Below are 17,438 nucleotides of genomic sequence, written 5' to 3'. Positions count from 1 at the left end.
TTTGTGTCCTCGAAATGCCAATCCTTTGTATCCTCAGCCAAGAATGATTTAAAAGCCTTTAGAATCTTTATTTCTATCTGGGTGGGGTCAAAAAACAAATATGGAACAAACAGTCAATGGCTCTTTTGACAACTTTGGCAGTTTCTTGTGTCAGCAGCATCACGAACTGATTTTCTTTAGAGGAGGGAAGATGTCAGATGCCAGAAAATCTTTCACTTGACTCTTAGGGAAGTGGTTCCATTTGTATCTTAGCTGATTTGGAGCTGAGGTTGGTTTGGCGGATACATCAGGGTGTGGTCTCAACGGGCTCTCTCTGGCCTCTGTGTAGGAGGAGGTCAGCTCACAGCAGAGGTCGCTGTGACAGTGAGGCTAGACCACGCCCGAATCCTGTCTGAGACCGGCCCGTTCAGAACTGTGGCTATGCTGTTGTCGTTAAGTTTTGAGCTGGAACAATCTGGGCACTTTTGAATGAGTCAGGCGAAAGCAAGGGCAACCCACTTTATTTATTTTTTTTTAAGAAAACTTGTTTATAAATATATTTGAAATTCTAGTTACAGCCATTTAATGGAGTGTTTAAAAAGAACACCTACGGGGCACCTGGGTGGCTCAGTGGGTTGAGCATCCTGCTGTTAATTTCTGCTCAGGTCGTGATCTCAGGGTTCCCAGCCAGGATCGCGCTCATGGGGGAGTCTGCTGCTCCCCTTCTCCCCCTCAGCTCCTCCCCAAATGCTGTTTCTCTCTCTCTCTTTCTAACATACATAAGTAAATCTTCTAACAAAATAAATAAAAATAATACTTGTATTATGTTAATTTCTGCAATAAGGTGACCTCTTTTCTTAATGGAGTGCTGCTTAGCCTTGACAAATTTTGCTTTGTATTTTAAAGCTCTTTTCACTGCAGGAGTCCCCTTCATCTGTGGTATGTATACATTTTATGTACTCAAGTGTGTTTTTTCTTTTTAAAGATTTTATTCACTTGAGAGAGAGTACGAGCAGGGCTAGGGGTGGAGAGGCAGATGCAGAGGGAGAAGCAGATTCCCCGCTAAGCAGGGAGCCCAGTGCGGGCCTCTGATCCCAGGACCCCAAGATCATTGCCTGGGCCGAAGGCAGGCGTTTAACTGACTGAGCCGCCCAGGCACCCCCTAGTGCATTTGGTATTATGTGGAGCATCACTGTTGAAATGTTTAATATCTCTGAAAAGGTGGGCTGTGTACCTAGAAGATTTCAAAGTGTGTCTCCCTGTTTGTTCTCCTTCCTGTGTCCCACAGTCGAGAAGATAATGCTGCTGCTGCTGCTGCTGCTGCTGCTGCTATTGGGCATCGCTTGGTTTGGCTTGAGGACATTCAGGCTCTGAATGGAGGAGAAACCTTCAGAACAGATAAGAAGCCGGATCCTGCAAACTGGGAATATAAGTCTCTCTACAGAGGAGACATAGCAAGGTACCTGTCATGATGTCTCTTCTGCTTTCTGCTGGTGGGAGGTGACTTCTTTCTCCCCACTAAACCCTTCGGCATGGTTGCTATCTGCCCCCTTCCTTTGTGGATCCTGGTGAGCATCCTCTGTTGCCGAGCTGTTGAGTCCTGTGTCTCATGTCACACTCTGAAATGAAAGCTCCAACCTGGAGATCAGGATCCAGGTCTGAGGAGTCTCATTCCTCCATGGGTGCCTGTAAGTGTGCCAGCAGAGAAGTTTTTATTTTTATTTTTTATTTTTTTAAGATTTTACTTATTTATTCACGAGAGAGAGAGAGAGAGAGAGAGAGAGAGAGGCAGAGACACAGGCAGAGGGAGAAGCAGGCTCCATGCAGGGAGCCTGATATGGGACTCCATCCCAGCCCTCCAGGATCACGCCCTGAGCTGAAGGCAGACGCTCAACTGCTGAGCTACCCAGGCATCCCAGAGAAGGTTTTTAGTGACTATTTGTTGAGTGAATAACCTAAAAATACCTTGAAATAATTGTGACAAACTATCTGGAAGCCATTTGGTCTGATCTCGATGCCATTGTAAAAAAGTCACGAAAGCCTTTTATTTATCTATTCTCCCCAACTAAGCCATTTTGAAAGTGACATTAAGTGGTAATGACTTCTTCCAAAATGTTTCCGGCAGACGTCACCAGATAATCAAAAGAGGCGATGGTATTCGCTTCAGTAATTAGTTTATTAAACTTTCCTCTAACCTGTCAATCAAAAGTATTTAAATACTTATTAAATCCCTTAGACACTGGGTCATTTGTAAGACACTGTTGGGAACACAAAGAACAGAAATACACAATCTCTCTTCCCACACAGCTTGAAGATAATGAAAATTGAAGGTAGAGAATATTGGAATATAAAGCCAAGCAGAGACCATTATCATCATTCTTTATAGGCTAATTACTTTCTAAAATAAATTTCAGTTTCCATTACGTTGCCGCACCTTCAGATTTCAATCGTTGTCATTCCTTGTGACAATACTCCTCCCCCTATAGGCAGGTCCTGCTAAGAATTCCTTTATGACGTGTTTATATCCGTTACTTTTCAGGGCGTATTTATATTTGCGTGCTCTCTCCTAAAGCCTCATGGCTGAGAGTAAATGACTATTCAGATGTATTCATACGTTTTTGAATATTTTAATACTCCTGAAAGCCTTGTTTGGTTCCCCATGCCAGTGCGGTATGGTGCCACAGACGAGATGGAACCCAAGAAAGTTGGAGGGTTCAGCAAACACTAATGGAGTCTGAAGTGTGTATTGTGAGCCCGTGCTAGTTCTTTCACTTACCTTAGTCTGGTCCTCCCTGCTGCTCTGTGAGCAGGACAGCACTCATTTTTATGTACAAGGAAGGGAACCTCAGGGTAAGTAGCCTCTCAAGATCATGCTGCCAGGAAGCAGCTTTTTGGGGAGTCTATGTTTCTCTAACCTCAATTTTTTTTTTTTTTTTTTTTACCGTCCACAAATAAAGTGAGCCTGGTTGGTAGGACGTTTTCTAGTTGGGAAACGGAGGACTCCGGTTCTCATTCTCACTTGGCCATTTGCTGATACCGTCATCCCACATAAGCCCCTAACCCTGCCTGAGCCTCTGTTTCTTCGTTTGTTAACTCCTGCTGTGCCTTACACACAGATAGCAGGCATCATCAATATGAATTAGAAGTTAGTTCACAAGGATAAAGGGCTATTATTTATCAATAGATGAAAAAGGAAAAATAGTTACAGTGACTGATCTTATAGCTCTGCTCATGGACAGCCCAGACCTCAGGAGGAAGATGAGGAGAGAAGTTTATTAGTCTGACTTGTGAAGGTACCATTGGAAGGGCTTGGGGCATTGCTGTGATTTCCCAGTAGGTTCCTTTTTTTTTTTTTTTTTCAATGATAGTCACACACACACAGAGAGAGAGAGAGAGAGAGGCAGAGACATAGGCAGAGGGAGAAGCAGGCTCCATGCACCGGGAGCCCGACGTGGGATTCGATCCCGGGTCTCCAGGATCACGCCCTGGGCCAAAGGCAGGCGCTAAATCGCTGCGCCACCCAGGGATCCCATCCCAGTAGGTTCCTAAAGCTGAGGTGAGGTAAGTCTTTCCCGGATTCATAGCTGTACCGCTGTCAGTGTCAGATCTAGGAAAGTATTGATCCCATAGCACTGAGTTGGTCCGAGGACAGGGGGAGTATTTTGTCAAGTCATGGATTTTCACACTTTGTGAGGGGCGCTGAAAAACCAGGAGCGTTGAGAGGACTCGGCTAGCACCGTTGTGTGAGGACCGGATGGGGGCTTGTGGGTATTGGGCCTGTGTCTCTTCAGCTTCGCTGGACCATCTTTTAGAAGGTGGTTTGACAGTGTTCTTTGTAACTTGGAAAGGCAGAACCAGGATCAGTGAGTGGAAGTTCCAGAAAGTGAGATTTGACTCAGTATCAAAGCAAGTTTTCTTTTTCTTTTAAAGATTTTATTTATTTATTCATGAGAGACACGGGGGGTGGGGTAGGGCAGAGACACAGGCAGAGGGAGAAGCACAGGGCTCCACACAGGGAGCCCCATGTGGGACTCGACCCCAGGACTTCAGGATCACGCCCTGGGCCGAAGGCAGGCGCTAAACTGCTGAGCCACCCAGGGATCCCCCTCAAAGCAAGTTTTTTAATAGTGTGAGCATTCTAGCAGTGACCTGGTATGTGTTCGTGTATCATGGTGAAACAGAGCTTAGAGTTCGTGGGTAATAGTCACAATTACCTTCGGCAAGTTCTTTAGGGCTAATATAGTAGCTTCAGTGAGGTTCAGCTCTGTTTTTTTTCTCCATTCTTGGAGAAGATTGTTTCTTCAGCTATATACCAGATGAAAGAGTTGGCTTATGTTTAGGAGTCAAGTCTTATAAAATAATAATAGCTTTAACTTACCTTGTCCTTACTATATGGCTAAGGACTTCAAGTGTATAAAATTTTTGATTGTCCCTGCTATTCTGTGTTGTGGGTATCATTATACCCATTTCACAGAGGAGGAAACAGGCACAGACAAGTTTTGTGTGTGTGTGTGTGTGTGTGTGTGTGTGTGTTTTGGCGGGGGGTGGGGCGTGGTTTATTTTAAATAACTTGATCAGGGTCAGCTAGGAAGTGATGGGGTTGGAATTTGGATCCAGGTAGATGGCTACCATGAGAGCATATGTGAATCGAAGTCCCTGAAGGAAAGGCACATTTATTATTGCCCAGCTCACTTGGGGGCTCAGAGCCGCTGAGTGGATTCAGGTCAGGTTTGTGTACTCAAGTTAAATATGTTCTTTTCCCATACCCGATCCCTCTTGTTTTTTTTTTTTTTTTCCCCTCCTTCTTCCCCCTCCCTTTTCCTGTAGCTGAATTCATTTAAATTAAATATCCATATGCTGTCATTCACTGAACCTCCAAAGTGGGGCTCCCTCCTCCTGGAATTATTCAGGAAAGACCAGCTGACCATTTGATAAGGATTTTACAGGAAAAGTGCCTTCATTGGGGGGAATACTGCATTAAATTACATCCTAGGTTCTGCCCAATTAAGATTCTATGATAAGTGGTAAATTAGAGAAAACCCAAATGTCCAACAATAGAGAAGTGTTATCTAGATTAGGACTTATCCCTCCAATGGACTGATTCAAAACCAGTAAAAATGGTATTTTCTAAAATGAATAGTATGGGTAAATGCACAAAAGTAGGCAGGAAAGCTCAAAGCTGTTGTATCAGCTGTTTTTTAAAAAAGATGTATGTGGGGGATCCCTGGGTGGCTCAGTGGTTTAGCACCTGCCTTTGCCAGGGCGTGATCCCGGGGTCCTGGGATCGAGTTCCGCATCAGGCTCCCTGCGTGGAGCCTGCTTTTCCCTCTGCCTGTGTCTCTACCTCTCTCTCTTTGTGTCTCTCATGAATAAATAAATAAAATCTTAAAAAAAAAAACAAAAGATGTGGGTGAACACATATAAATACATCGACACACGTATCTGAAAGTAGGCACTTAATGATACAGATCAGTAAGACTCTCCTTTATCATTTTCATCTGTTATAAAATGTAGCTGTTAAAAATCAGTTTTACAAAAAGCACTTCTAAAGTCAGAAAACTCTGTAAACTTTTTTTTTAAAGAGATTATGTGAATGTTGAAATACTGTTGATTTTTAGTGAAAATAAAATAGTAATTAAGGGGAGAACAAAACCAGTCCTACTTTCGGTGTGTTCCTTACAGAACGATGGGTATGTTTAAGCTCTCTAAGCACTATTTTATCTCTTCAGCCCTCATTAAAGTTGTTTTGACTCCTAAAATGGACCAAGGAGGACCTGGGGGAGGGGATGGAGAAGAAGAGTTTGTGTGTGACGGCCGGAAGGGCGGCTTCTCAGGCACCTGTTGACTGTGTCTGGACCGGGGGATGGGGGGGGTGAGGGCAGAACTTTCTGGAAAGATGACAGAAGGTGGTAGCTGCTCTGTCCTGCCCTTTCCCCCCGATGACAGCATGATATCATGAAAAATTTAAAAAACAGCATAAGCTGAAAGAATTTTACAATGAACCCTCTTACTCCCACCCTCTACGTTCTGCCGTTAATTTTTTTTTTTCTGCCGTTAATATTTTGTTGCACCTGCCTCATCGCGTGTCTGGCTGTTCGTCCGTCCTTCAACCCGTCTTACTGTTTTGGTGCCAGTTATCAGAATACTGCCCACTGCATACTTCAGCAAGCCTGTCGTCTGCTGGAGTTCCAGAGATGTTGTTTTTTTTTCTTTTGACTTACAGCTGACATACAATGTAACTTACACACAAATCTTCATTTGCTGAGTTTTGACACATGCATATGCCTGTATGATCCAGCCCTCTGTGAAAATACAGAACTTAACTGTGACCCCCTCCCCAGATTTCCCCCTGCTCTCTTCCATTCAGCCCACATCCCAGCTCCCCAGGGGCAGTGTGTGCTAATTTTTTTCCATCCTCAATTAGTGTTGTCTATCCTAGCATTCCACACAAATGGAATCACGTAGCACATGCTCTCTTGGGTCTGGCTTCCTTCAGTCAGTGTCATGTTTTTGAGATCCAGCCACATTGTGGCATTTGTCAGTAGTTCGTTGCTCCTCACTGCTGGTCACATTCCGTTGTGTGGCCGTACCTCTGTTTATCCATTCTTCTGTGGATGAACACCTGGACTCTTCGCGGAATATGGCTGCTGAGAATATTTGTGCACACATCTTTGTGTAGAAATGCAGTTTCCTTTGTCTTGGGTAAATGCCTAAAATAGAATTGTTGGGTCATGGGGTAAGTCTAAGTTTAGTTTTGTCAAGAAACTGCCAGGCCTTTCCCCAAAGTGACTACCAGTTTGCCTTCTCACTAACAGCGTGTGAGAATCCTAGTTACCTGGCCCATGATTCACTGGTGTTCAGTATTGTAGTATTGAATTTTTGGCATTTTGGCAGGTTGTGGCATATATATCTCTTGGTGGCTTTAATTTGCATTTCCCTCATGATTAGTGTTGTTGAGCACCTCTGCATATGCTGATTGACCCTTCGTGTTGTCTTTTGTGAATTCCATCCACATCCTTTGCCCATTTTTTAAATTGGTTGTTTGTCTAACAGTCATACCAAAGAGTGCACGATTTCCCTTAGCCTTCATGCACATATTCAGTAGTTACAAGTTTGTGATTCTGGAGGCACCTGCACGCTCCATACAAGCCTTTTAGAACCCAGTCTCTCTTCCTTTAGAGTAGAAAACAGCCAAATGTAATTTTATTCAACACACTTGCTTCAGGATTAAAAATACACTCTTAGCCCTCTCTGTTTTCTTCTGAAGTAGGGACACAGGACCACATTGTGGAAAAGGGACCAGTCCAGGAGACAAATGACTCACTGTCTCCTGAGGCTCCAGTGTCCTCAGAAATAGCATAAAGGAGGGGGTGAGGATTCCCGCCTTGTCAGTTCCATGTGAGCATGACAGTGACATATGAGACAGTACTTTACAAAACTCTAGGGGAAATAGAAATTACTAGATCTGGAAGACAAACCTGATCTTAAGTTCCTGAGGCATTAGCAAAGAAGTGTTTAGAGGAATAAGTCAAACACAGAAAAGGTTCCTTGCTAATTAACATATTTCTCTAAATGGAAACAGTTTGAAGGTAAGGTGAATTTGAGTACGTGTGCAGTTCACTCGCCTGATGAGCGCTCAGGCCTGCTGAGCTGAGCCATCACTCCCATAGATCTAGCGCACACACCCTCCCTCGGTAACTTTTTTCTTTTTCAAATACAAGATACAAGAGGAAAGGAGACTCCTGCCTTGGCATTAACCCCAAGAAGCAGTGTATATCCTGGGAGGGGGCTTCCACGGAAAAGAAGCCTTCGCACAAGCACGTTGAGCGCTATTTTACGAAGAAGAGTGTGGTATTAATGAACATGGATGGAGTTGCCGTTGGCGGTAAAAACGAACCTCCCTCATCTGAGCCAATCTCGTTTATCCCAGTGAAGGGCCTGGATGAGGTGGTTCCTCCCGTTACAACCTGGTTGAACCCTCTGGGGATTTACGATCAGTCCACCACGCAGTGGTTACAAGGACAGGGTCCTTCAGAGCCAGAATCGAAGCAGCCAGACTCACAGACGGACAGAGAGAGCGCACTACTCAAGGCCAAGGTGGAGGAGTTCAACAGGAGAGTCCGGGAGAACCCCCGGGACATTCAGCTCTGGATGGCGTTTGTTGCTTTTCAGGTAAGTAGCGCTGTTGCAGTTCTGTTACTTTGGAATGACTGTCCTTGTTTGGGGCAAACTGATGGGTTCTGCCGCAGTTTGGGGCCCCCGGGAGGACCCTGGCCCGGGACATTTGAAGACAATTAGACCATAGGCTCTGCCCTGAGCTCGCTGCAAGCCCACTGAGGCAGTTGGCCATGTGAAGAATAAGTGCTTTTGGGTATAATTTCGGTGTGGGATGAGGGAGTGACATGCCTCTAGGGAGTAAGAAAGGGCTTCTAGAAGAAGGTGACGTTTGAACAGAATCTGGGGAGAAGCAGCGTGCAGAATGCGCCTTCTCATCACGTGACCCAGCGGGAGCTCTGTGCTCCCTTTCTGAAACACTTGCCTTTGTCTTCGTCCTACTTAGTTTTTTTTGAACCACTGTATAGTGTTATACAGTTATGTTTTGCTCCACATTTGGCTGTTTTATGGGTAAAGTCAGCTCTTGAGAAGCAGTATTCCAGGAGCTGCCTGCCCTCTATTGTTACATGACCTCACGACCAAGCGCAGACAGGTGAATCAGGTGAAATACACGCTCCGTGGTATCAGGTGATACACTGAGGAATGGAGTTTTCACTCCGAAAAATGCTGTAATAAATAAGTGGCGATCAAGAAAGTCTGAATGACAATTGGTTTTGGGAGGCGATAGACATTGGGGCTTGTAAGGAGCTCTGTTGTGCTGGTGGAGTTTTGAGGCTCTCTTACTTCCACTTGAAAATTGATGTTTTTGTTTTGAGGACGAAGTCATGAAAAGCCCTGGCCTGTATGCCATCGAGGAGGGAGAGCAGGAGAAGCGGAAGCGGTCTCTGAAGCTGGTTCTGGAGAAGAAGCTGGCCATCCTGGAGCGGGCCATTGAGAGCAACCAGAGCAGCGTGGAGCTGAAGCTCGCCAAACTGAAGCTCTGCACGGAGTTCTGGGAGCCCTCCACCCTGGTCAAAGAGTGGCAAAAACTGATATTCTTACATCCCAACGATACAGCCCTTTGGCAGAAGTACCTTTTATTTTGCCAGAGCCAGTTTAGCACCTTCACCGTGTCAAAGATCCACAGTCTTTATGGAAAATGCCTGAGCACCTTGTCTGCGGTGAAGGATGGCAGCATCTTATCGCACCCTGCCTTGCCGGGCACCGAAGAGGCAATGTTTGGTAAGAAGCTGAGGACCAGATCCATTTATATTGGGGTGCTTATCCTTTCTTTTGGCTCTAGTCAAAAATGAAGATTTGTTTCTGGTGTATTTTAGAAACGTCAGAACTGATAAAACAGATTTAAACAAAAAGCATCAGGATGCCTTTGGATTAGAACAGATTCTGTGTCCAACTTCTTGGGAGAGGTGAGCGATGGGTATTAGAGCCAAAAAAGTTAGTGAAACCTCAGTGGTCTAGGAGTTCCAGTTTTTCTGCTTATTAACCGAGGAAACAGAGCCTAATTCTCGGCTGTTGTGGCTGTCAGTGGCCTTCCCTATGGAGATACTTGCCTGCCCCTCTCACCTGCTCTCAGGTCTCCAGCAGTGGTGTTCATGGGGATGCCCTGATGGCTGCAGGTCAGCGCACAGAGGCAGCTATCCATGTCATTACTCCTGAACACTTCTGGGGGGTCCTGAAGGAGCCTGGAATACAAATTTTGTCCAGTAATGAGGTACAGAAGGCAGCAGGTGACACAGGAGCTGGAGGATGTCACTTGACCTACATCCTGGATTTGCCCTTCCCTGGTTCCCTTGGGACCCTGTGACCTCACATATTTCCTTAACCTGCCTGAGCTCCCATTTCTCCCCCAGCAACGATGATATAATAGTTGCTCTATACGGTAACTGAGCACGTTCACAGAGATTGACACGTGAGTCTGGCTCGGTGCCTAGTGCACGGCAGGCATACATTTGATCAAAACCTTGCTGTTTCTGTTAAATTCTAAAGATGTAAATGTTTTGCCCTAGAAATAAAAAGCATTTACCACACTAACATAGAGTCTCATATTTGATATCCTTTGTGGTATGCTCAAATGGCCAGTGCTACTTGGTAAATGGAATTGTACCACCGTTCAGACAAACCAAAATCATCAGAGAGGGAACCTTGATTTGTTTACAGTGGACTCGGAACAGATGGTGAAAATTGCTGGTGAATCTACCATCTAGCGATCAGTCGAGCACAGATCTTTGCTTTCTAATGAAAATCTTTGCTTTTCCTAGAATTTTTCTTGCAATAATGAGTTTTCAGTGTTTAATAACTGTTTAGACCAACCTCTTACCTTGTTTTTATGTAATGTACATAGTTTTTATTAATATTTGTATTTCACGATGTTTTTGTGTGAAAATTGGAATAAAGGTACTTTGCAGTTCTATAGTGAGTCCTTGTAATAAGGACACACGTCTTTACAGCCTTGAAATGATCACAGTAACTAATTTTGGAGAAAAAGATGTTTTTGGTGTTGAAGTGCACGTTTCTAGAAGTTGTGTTCTTTGCCTTCTGTGGTGTTAACCAGGATTCTCCCTCTTGCTGTCCCGTTCTCAGCGCTCTTTCTTCAGCACTGCCACTTCCTGCGGCAGGCCGGTCACTCAGAGAAGGCGGTCTCTCTGTTCCAGGCCATGGTGGACTTCACCTTCTTCAAACCCAACAGCGTGAAAGACCTGCCTACCAAGGGACAGGTGTGGGTTCTAGTTCTGTGACCCGTCTCTCCCCAATACCCCCCTCTCCTTCCTCCACCACTCCCCTCCCCCTCCTTCTCCTTTCTCTTTCTCTTTCTCTTCTGGGGGCAGGTGTGGATGATGGGAGATGGTTTGGTAGTTTTAAAATATATCCTCCTCTATATCAGTCCTGCTGAAAAACTGTTGCTCATAATATTCTGATGATCCAAGGACAATTCCATAATGAAGGTAGTGAAAATTGGAGAGAGAAAAGATCCACTCCCCCCCAGTATAAAGACTCACTGTGTCCCCCTGTTTTCTTACTTATGGGCCTTATTTCAATGCTAATTGTCTCCACTAGGAAACAGTTGTTATGCCTTTTAGAGCACATCTTACCATCTCCTGCCTCTCCACATTCTAAACTCGGTCTCAGGTCATCTTCCCAGTTAGCATTTCCACAATGTAAGATCTTTGCGGGAGTTTCAGACAATAGCACTTGTTGGCACTCTGTCAACACCCATCCTAACCGGGGAGGTGAGAATCATTTAGATGACAAGTGAACATTGCCCATATTTGTGATGTAGAAGCAATAAAAAAAAATCTCATCACAGAGCTATCCATATAAGAAAGCCGCCTTTTCCCTTTTTCCTTGGAAGAAATCTCGGTTTCCTACTTTGCCATAGGGGTCAGGTGGAGGATGGATAGGGTATCTGAATTTATGGTGAACTTACAGAGGTCTTGAGAAGCTAAGATCTCCATCTTGTGGAATTTTCATGAATTGCCTTTAAAGACTATTTTTATCATTATTATATTTTTTTCTAGAGGAAGTTGGGTTGAAGAGTATTGGTTAACACTAATATATTTGATTAGTAGTATGATAAGCCAGATAACAAAATTGTTTTAAGACATACTTTGCTATGTTAAGGATATGCTGTGCTATGGAAGTGAATCTTAGCTGACAGCAGGGCCTTGGGAGTGTGGTTGTGGGGTCAGGATCAGAGTAGCCTTAGCCTTCATCCCCACCCTTTGCTGACCCTGCAGACTGGTTTAGAACGAACAGCCACTGCTTGTGAGTATGAAGCCTCAGGAGTCGCTCCCCTAAAGTGTCAGCAGAGCCTGCTGCATGCTCTTGAGATTTTGCATACTAACAACACTTGTTTCGAAGCATTTACAAGACAACTTTGAATAAAGCTTTTTCTTTAATGACATTGCATATTTTTATTTTATTTATTTTATTTTTTATTTTTTTACATTCCATATTTTTATTTTTTTATTTTTTATTTTTTTTTTATTTTATTTTTTTTATTTATTTATGATAGTCACAGAGGGAGAGAGAGAGGCACAGACACAGGCAGAGGGAGAAGCAGGCTCCATGCACCGGGAGCCCGACGTGGGATTCGATCCCGGGTCTCCAGGATCGTGCCCTGGGCCAAAGGCAGGCGCCAAACCGCTGCGCCACCCAGGGATCCCCATTCCATATTTTTAAAACCAAGAAACATTGTTACAAGAAACAGTAGTAGAGCATAGAAGAGGCAGAGTCTGATCTGTGTTTCTACAGAATAAATAAATAGGTTATAATCAAAACAAAACAGCACTTCTTTTTCTTGAGTGCGCTTCTGTCCAGGAAGCTTAAGACCTGGGGAGAGGGAGTGTGGTCTCTGGCTCCCCTTCCCAAGCTACAGGGCCTGTGTCAGGACCGTTGCCTGCCCCTGGGGCTGTCCTGGATGCAGCCCTCTTCTGGGTGTGCGTGGCACTTCCCCAGGCTCAGGCTGGACGTTCCTGTTGCTCCCAGCCCACAGCGTGTCATTGAAAACCTTGTCCTTTTCTAAAGGTTTCTTACAAAAGCTTTCCTTAAGCAAGGACTTTAAAGTCCTTATTGTCAACTGATAACACGATTGCTTTCCTATTCATTGCTGTGTTCACGTTTTCCATAGGATATTACTTTTTTTTTTTTTTTAAGGATTTTATTTAATTGACAGAGACATGTACAAGCACAGAGAATGGGAGGGAGAGGGAGAAGCAGACTCCCCGCTGAGCAGGGACCCCCCCCCCCCCCCCCCCCCCCCCCCCCCCGAGATCATGACCTGAGCCTTAGGCAGACAAATGACTGAGCCACCCGGGCATCCCGGGAATTACTGCACTGAACTAGTCACTACACACAGCAGACTTAATGCCCCAATGTGTGAGAGCAGAGGTGTGATCACAGGGCCTGGCTTCAACATGCAGACCTTTTATTCACTGGATGCCTGCCACATGGAGCTTGGTGCCAATAAGCATTTGTTGAATCCGTACTCTGTATTGGGCTCTGTGCTAGACGTCAGGAACATAAGAGTTGAGATGTCATGCCCTAAAGAGCTCCCACTCTGTCCTGTTGAAACTTTGAATCCCCTTGTCCTCAGAAGGTCTTGAGGGCAATATGATTTCAGGTACTAAGGGGCCCAGTGGCTTTAGGGGAACTGGGTGTGTCCCTGTCCCCAAGGGTCAGAACTGGGAAACCATTCCTCTCCTGCCTGGCTAGAGGCCCTTCTCGACCATGTCCAGTCTTTTCCTAACACACTCTCAGAAGTGGCAGCCTGTCACCTTTTGCCATATTCTGTTACACGTCACGAGTTCCAGTCCACACTCAGGTGTGAATGCCACAAGGCAGGGGTACAGTCACAGTGGGTCTCTCTTGGAGACTGCCTACCACACTAGGTCATTATTTTTCCTATTTTTCCTGTCTTAGGGTGTATCATATATACTGGAAAGACAGATGGCAAGCAAGATTTCAACCATAAGCCTCTCTCTTTTTTTTTTTTTTTTTTTTTTTAAAGATTTAGTTTATTTCAGAGAGAGCTAGAACACAAAGCAGTAGGGGAGCAGCAGAGGGAGAGGGAGAAGTAGACTCTGCGCTGAGCAGGGAGCCTGATGTGGGACTTGATCCCATGAACTGAAGGCAGACGCTTAACTGGCTGAGCCCCCCAGGCACCCCCTGTGAGCCCCACTCCTGCTAGTCAGAACATACTTTGCTCAGTGACTCAGCAGATTTGTACCTGTTAATCTAATAATGTTTGTATTTTCAACCTGCACAGGTGGACTTCTTTGAGCCCTTCTGGGACAGCGGGGAGCCCCGGGCCGGGGAGAAGAGTGCCCGAGGCTGGAGAGCATGGATGCACCAGCAGGAGCGAGGGGGCTGGGTGGTCATCGGTGCAGGTGAGGCACCTCTCAGGCAGGTTGTGTATGCCTCTGCCTATTTCTTCTGGAATGTGTTTTCACAGCTTTATGATTATTTGTTTATGTGTATATGCTCTTCAGCAGTCCCTGAGAACACTGTAGAAACATCACAGTGTCAAAAATGCATTAAGTGGATGTATTGGGAGAGCAGACTGTCTCTCACCCTTAGGGTCTTTCAACTCCCTCCATCCTGTTGAGGGTTTGTTTCTTTCCAGAAGACATTTCATTTTCCTTGTACTTTTTTTTTTTAAACTTAGTTCTTTTATTTATTAATGTATCATTTTAAAGATTTTATGTATTTACTTGAGAGAGAACCACACACATGAGCAGGGAGCCCGATGTGGGGCTCGATCCCAGGACCCAGAGATCATGACCTGAGCCCAAGGCAGAGGCTTAACTGACTAAACCACTCAGGCCCCTGTTCCTTGTTTATTTTAAAATACTTATAGATGTACAAGAAGTTGGAAAAAAAAATACACTGGGAGGTTTTGTGTCCCCCACCAGTTCCCGCCCATGCCAATGCCAGGATGCAGAAGCACAGTCCAGAAATTGGCCCCAGCAGTGTGTGGCAAGCACATAGGTGCACGCATGTTTGGTACTGATGGGCTTTATCACATGTGCAGCTTCCTTTAACCACGTCCATGGTCACATACAGAACCAGTCATCAGCACAGAGTTCCCCGATGCTGTCCCTTGTAGCCTTTATCCCCGCCACGCTCCCCTCTGAGGACATCACTATTATGTTGTCATGTTACTTTGCGTATGTTATATAAATGGAATTATGTGGCGTGTGACTTTTTAGAACAATTTCCTATTGTTATAAAAATATATACACAATTTACCGTTGAAAAAAACATTTTTTGAGCCCACAGTGCCGTGGCGTTGACTGCATGTACACTCTCGTACAAGTGTCTTAGCATCTGTCCATCTCCTCAGCTCTCACGTCCCCAGTGGGAACCTGCACCCACTACGCAGCAGCTCCCCCTCCTTCCCTGCCCCTGAGGACCACCATGGCACCTGCTGTCTCTATGGATTGATTATTTTAGGGACCCCAGAGAAGGAGCAGACAATTTTGTTGTGTGGTGACTAGCTTATTTCACTTAGTGCAATGTCTCCGTCCAGCTGTTGTCGGACGCTGAGGTTGCCTCACCTTTTGGCAGTTGTGAGTGATGCTGCAGGGAATGTAGGTGTACAAGTACCCAGAGGTGAAAATGCTGGATCGTATGGTAGTTTTTTTGATTCTTTGAGGAAACCATTGTACTGTCCGCAGGGCTGCACCGTTTTATGTTCCCGCCATTGCTGCACAGGGGTTCCAGTCTCTTCACATCCTCACCAACATCTATTTTCTCTCTAATTTCTTAATGATCAGTTTTTTTTTTTTTTTTTTCCCATTTAGTGTCATTCCCCTGAAATCTGTGGGAATTGTTGCGTGCATCTGTCATTTGTTGCATCTATCTTGGGGAGTAGTTCGTGGTGTAGACGTACCGTGGTTTATTTTGCTGCTCACTGGCTGCAGGATGTTGGGAATGTTCCTGGCATGTGGCTGTTACGAATAATGCTGCTGGGGTACAGGTGTTTGTGGGTACATGGGTTTTCATTTTTCTGGTGCCAGCACCCAAGAATACAGGTCCCAGGTCTTATAGAAAGTGTGTTTTGTGTTTTGTTTTGTGCACGTTTAATTTTATAAGAAATCGACCTCCTGTTTTCTAGGGTAGCTGTACCATTTTATATACCCTGTTTATTTGTAAATTTTTTTTTTAAGATTTTATTTATTTATTCATGAGAGGCACAGAGAGAGAGAGAGAGAGAGGCAGAGACACAGGCAGAGGGAGAAGCAGGACCCATGCAGGGAGCCTGACGTGGGACTCGATTCCGGGTCTCCAGGATCATGCCCTAGGCCGAAGGTGGCACTAAACTGCTGAGCCACTGGGGCTGCCTGTAAATTTTTTTAAAAGATTTTATTTATTCATGAGAGATAGAGAGAGAGAGAGAGGCAGAGGCACAGGCAGAGGGAGAAGAAGGCTCCATGCAGGGAGCCCGACTCGATCCTGGGTCTCTAGGATCACGCCCTGGGCTGAAGGCAGCGCTAAACCACTGAGCCATCTGGGCTGCCCCTTATTTGTAAATATTGAACTTTACTGAAGACCTAAGACTTTTCTTCCATTCTGAACATGTCATTTGGCGTTCTAGAACTGTGTTGTCCAGGATTGGGAGGCATTAGCCACATGCAGCCTTTTAATTAAGATGAAATAAAATTTAAGATTTAGTTCTGCTGCCAGCTGCATTTCAGGTGTCCAGTGAGTGACAGGTGGCTGATTGCCATATTAGACACGCAAGATACCTATTACGTCGTTGTCATAAAAGGTTCTGTTGGACAGTGCTGCTCTAGGATATGTGTGTTCCCATGTTAATTGCTGTGATAGCATTAAAAATCATCTGATTTCATTAGTGATCTGCCAGGGGTTTTTGGGAACGTGATTCATGATGGGAGGGTCCCTCAATGCCTTTGAACCCCTGCATGTCCCAGAATGCTAGGCCTGTCTTACTCCTCTTGGCACTGCAGATGCCCACTCCAGACCAGCAGACCAATTGGGTGTCAGTGACAGTTTTATTTGCTGGTGAGGTGAGCTAAAAGGTTTATTCTTGCCTAGATGATGAGGATGATGAACCAGAAGACGAGGACCAGGAAATAAGAGATAAGAGCCTGCCCAAGTGGCAGATCTGGCTTGCCGCCGAGCGGTCCCGAGACCAGAGGCACTGGCGGCCATGGCGCCCTGATAAGTCCAAGAAGCAAACTGAGGAAGACTGTGAGGACCCTGAGAGACAGGTAAGTGTCCCAGCCCGGGAGGGAGGGCAGCTGCGGGGTCCCTACCTTCTCCCACTTCCATGGGGTGCTTACCTGAAGGAAGGTTGCTGAGCTCTCAGAGCACCTGCCTGGCTTGGGGGATGTTTGCTCACTCCTGTTCTTGTCTGTGGAAATTTCATCGGCCACTGGTGATGTGGGAGCACAGGGGGACTTGACCAGCTGGTTCCTGTACCCAGGAGGAGGGTAGGCTCCTCTGGAGATTGTCATCCAGTTTATTCAGAGAATTTTTCTCGAGGAAGCCTGAGGACTCAGGGTTTTAAAAACGTGGTATCCCTTGGGACGCCTGGGTGGCTCAGTGGTTTAGTGTCTGCCTGCTGCTCAGGGTGTGATCCTGGAGTCCTGGGATCAAGTCCCACATCGGGTTCCCTGCATGGAGCCTGCTTCTCCCTCTGCCTGTGTCTCTGCCTCTCTTTCGCTCTCTGTGTTTCTCATGAATAAATAAATAAACTTTTTTTTTTTTTTTTTTAAAGTGGTATCCCTGTCCGAGGTTATTTAGCTGTATGCACTTTCCCCACCGTGCTTGTGCATTCTCAGAGATGGGGCAGATAGATTTGACCGGGGAGACGGGAGGAA

At 45.5% G+C, this 17,438-nt stretch overlaps 1 protein-coding gene across 2 annotated transcripts in view; it reads left to right on the top strand.

Annotated features, from left to right (window-relative positions):
• Window positions 1-17,438, top strand: part of NRDE2 (NRDE-2, necessary for RNA interference, domain containing) — a 50,040-nt gene that overhangs the window by 21,492 nt on the left and 11,110 nt on the right. For both annotated transcript variants that reach the window (XR_005363688.1, XM_038545546.1), the window contains exons 4-9: window positions 1,268-1,438; window positions 7,701-8,151; window positions 8,910-9,315; window positions 10,675-10,808; window positions 13,859-13,979; window positions 16,651-16,826. Coding sequence is in view for 1 of the 2 variants with exons in the window: in XM_038545546.1 (XP_038401474.1) it covers window positions 1,268-1,438; window positions 7,701-8,151; window positions 8,910-9,315; window positions 10,675-10,808; window positions 13,859-13,979; window positions 16,651-16,826 (1,459 nt within the window). In the remaining variant the exon portion in view is untranslated. The remainder of the gene's footprint in view (window positions 1-1,267; window positions 1,439-7,700; window positions 8,152-8,909; window positions 9,316-10,674; window positions 10,809-13,858; window positions 13,980-16,650; window positions 16,827-17,438) is intronic.

Source organism: Canis lupus, chromosome 8, assembly GCF_011100685.1.
Source record: "Canis lupus familiaris isolate Mischka breed German Shepherd chromosome 8, alternate assembly UU_Cfam_GSD_1.0, whole genome shotgun sequence".
In the NCBI taxonomy this organism is placed as follows: domain Eukaryota; kingdom Metazoa; phylum Chordata; class Mammalia; order Carnivora; family Canidae; genus Canis; species Canis lupus.
Note: the sequence above shows the minus strand (reverse complement) of the source record. Positions and strands in the feature narration are given on the sequence as shown.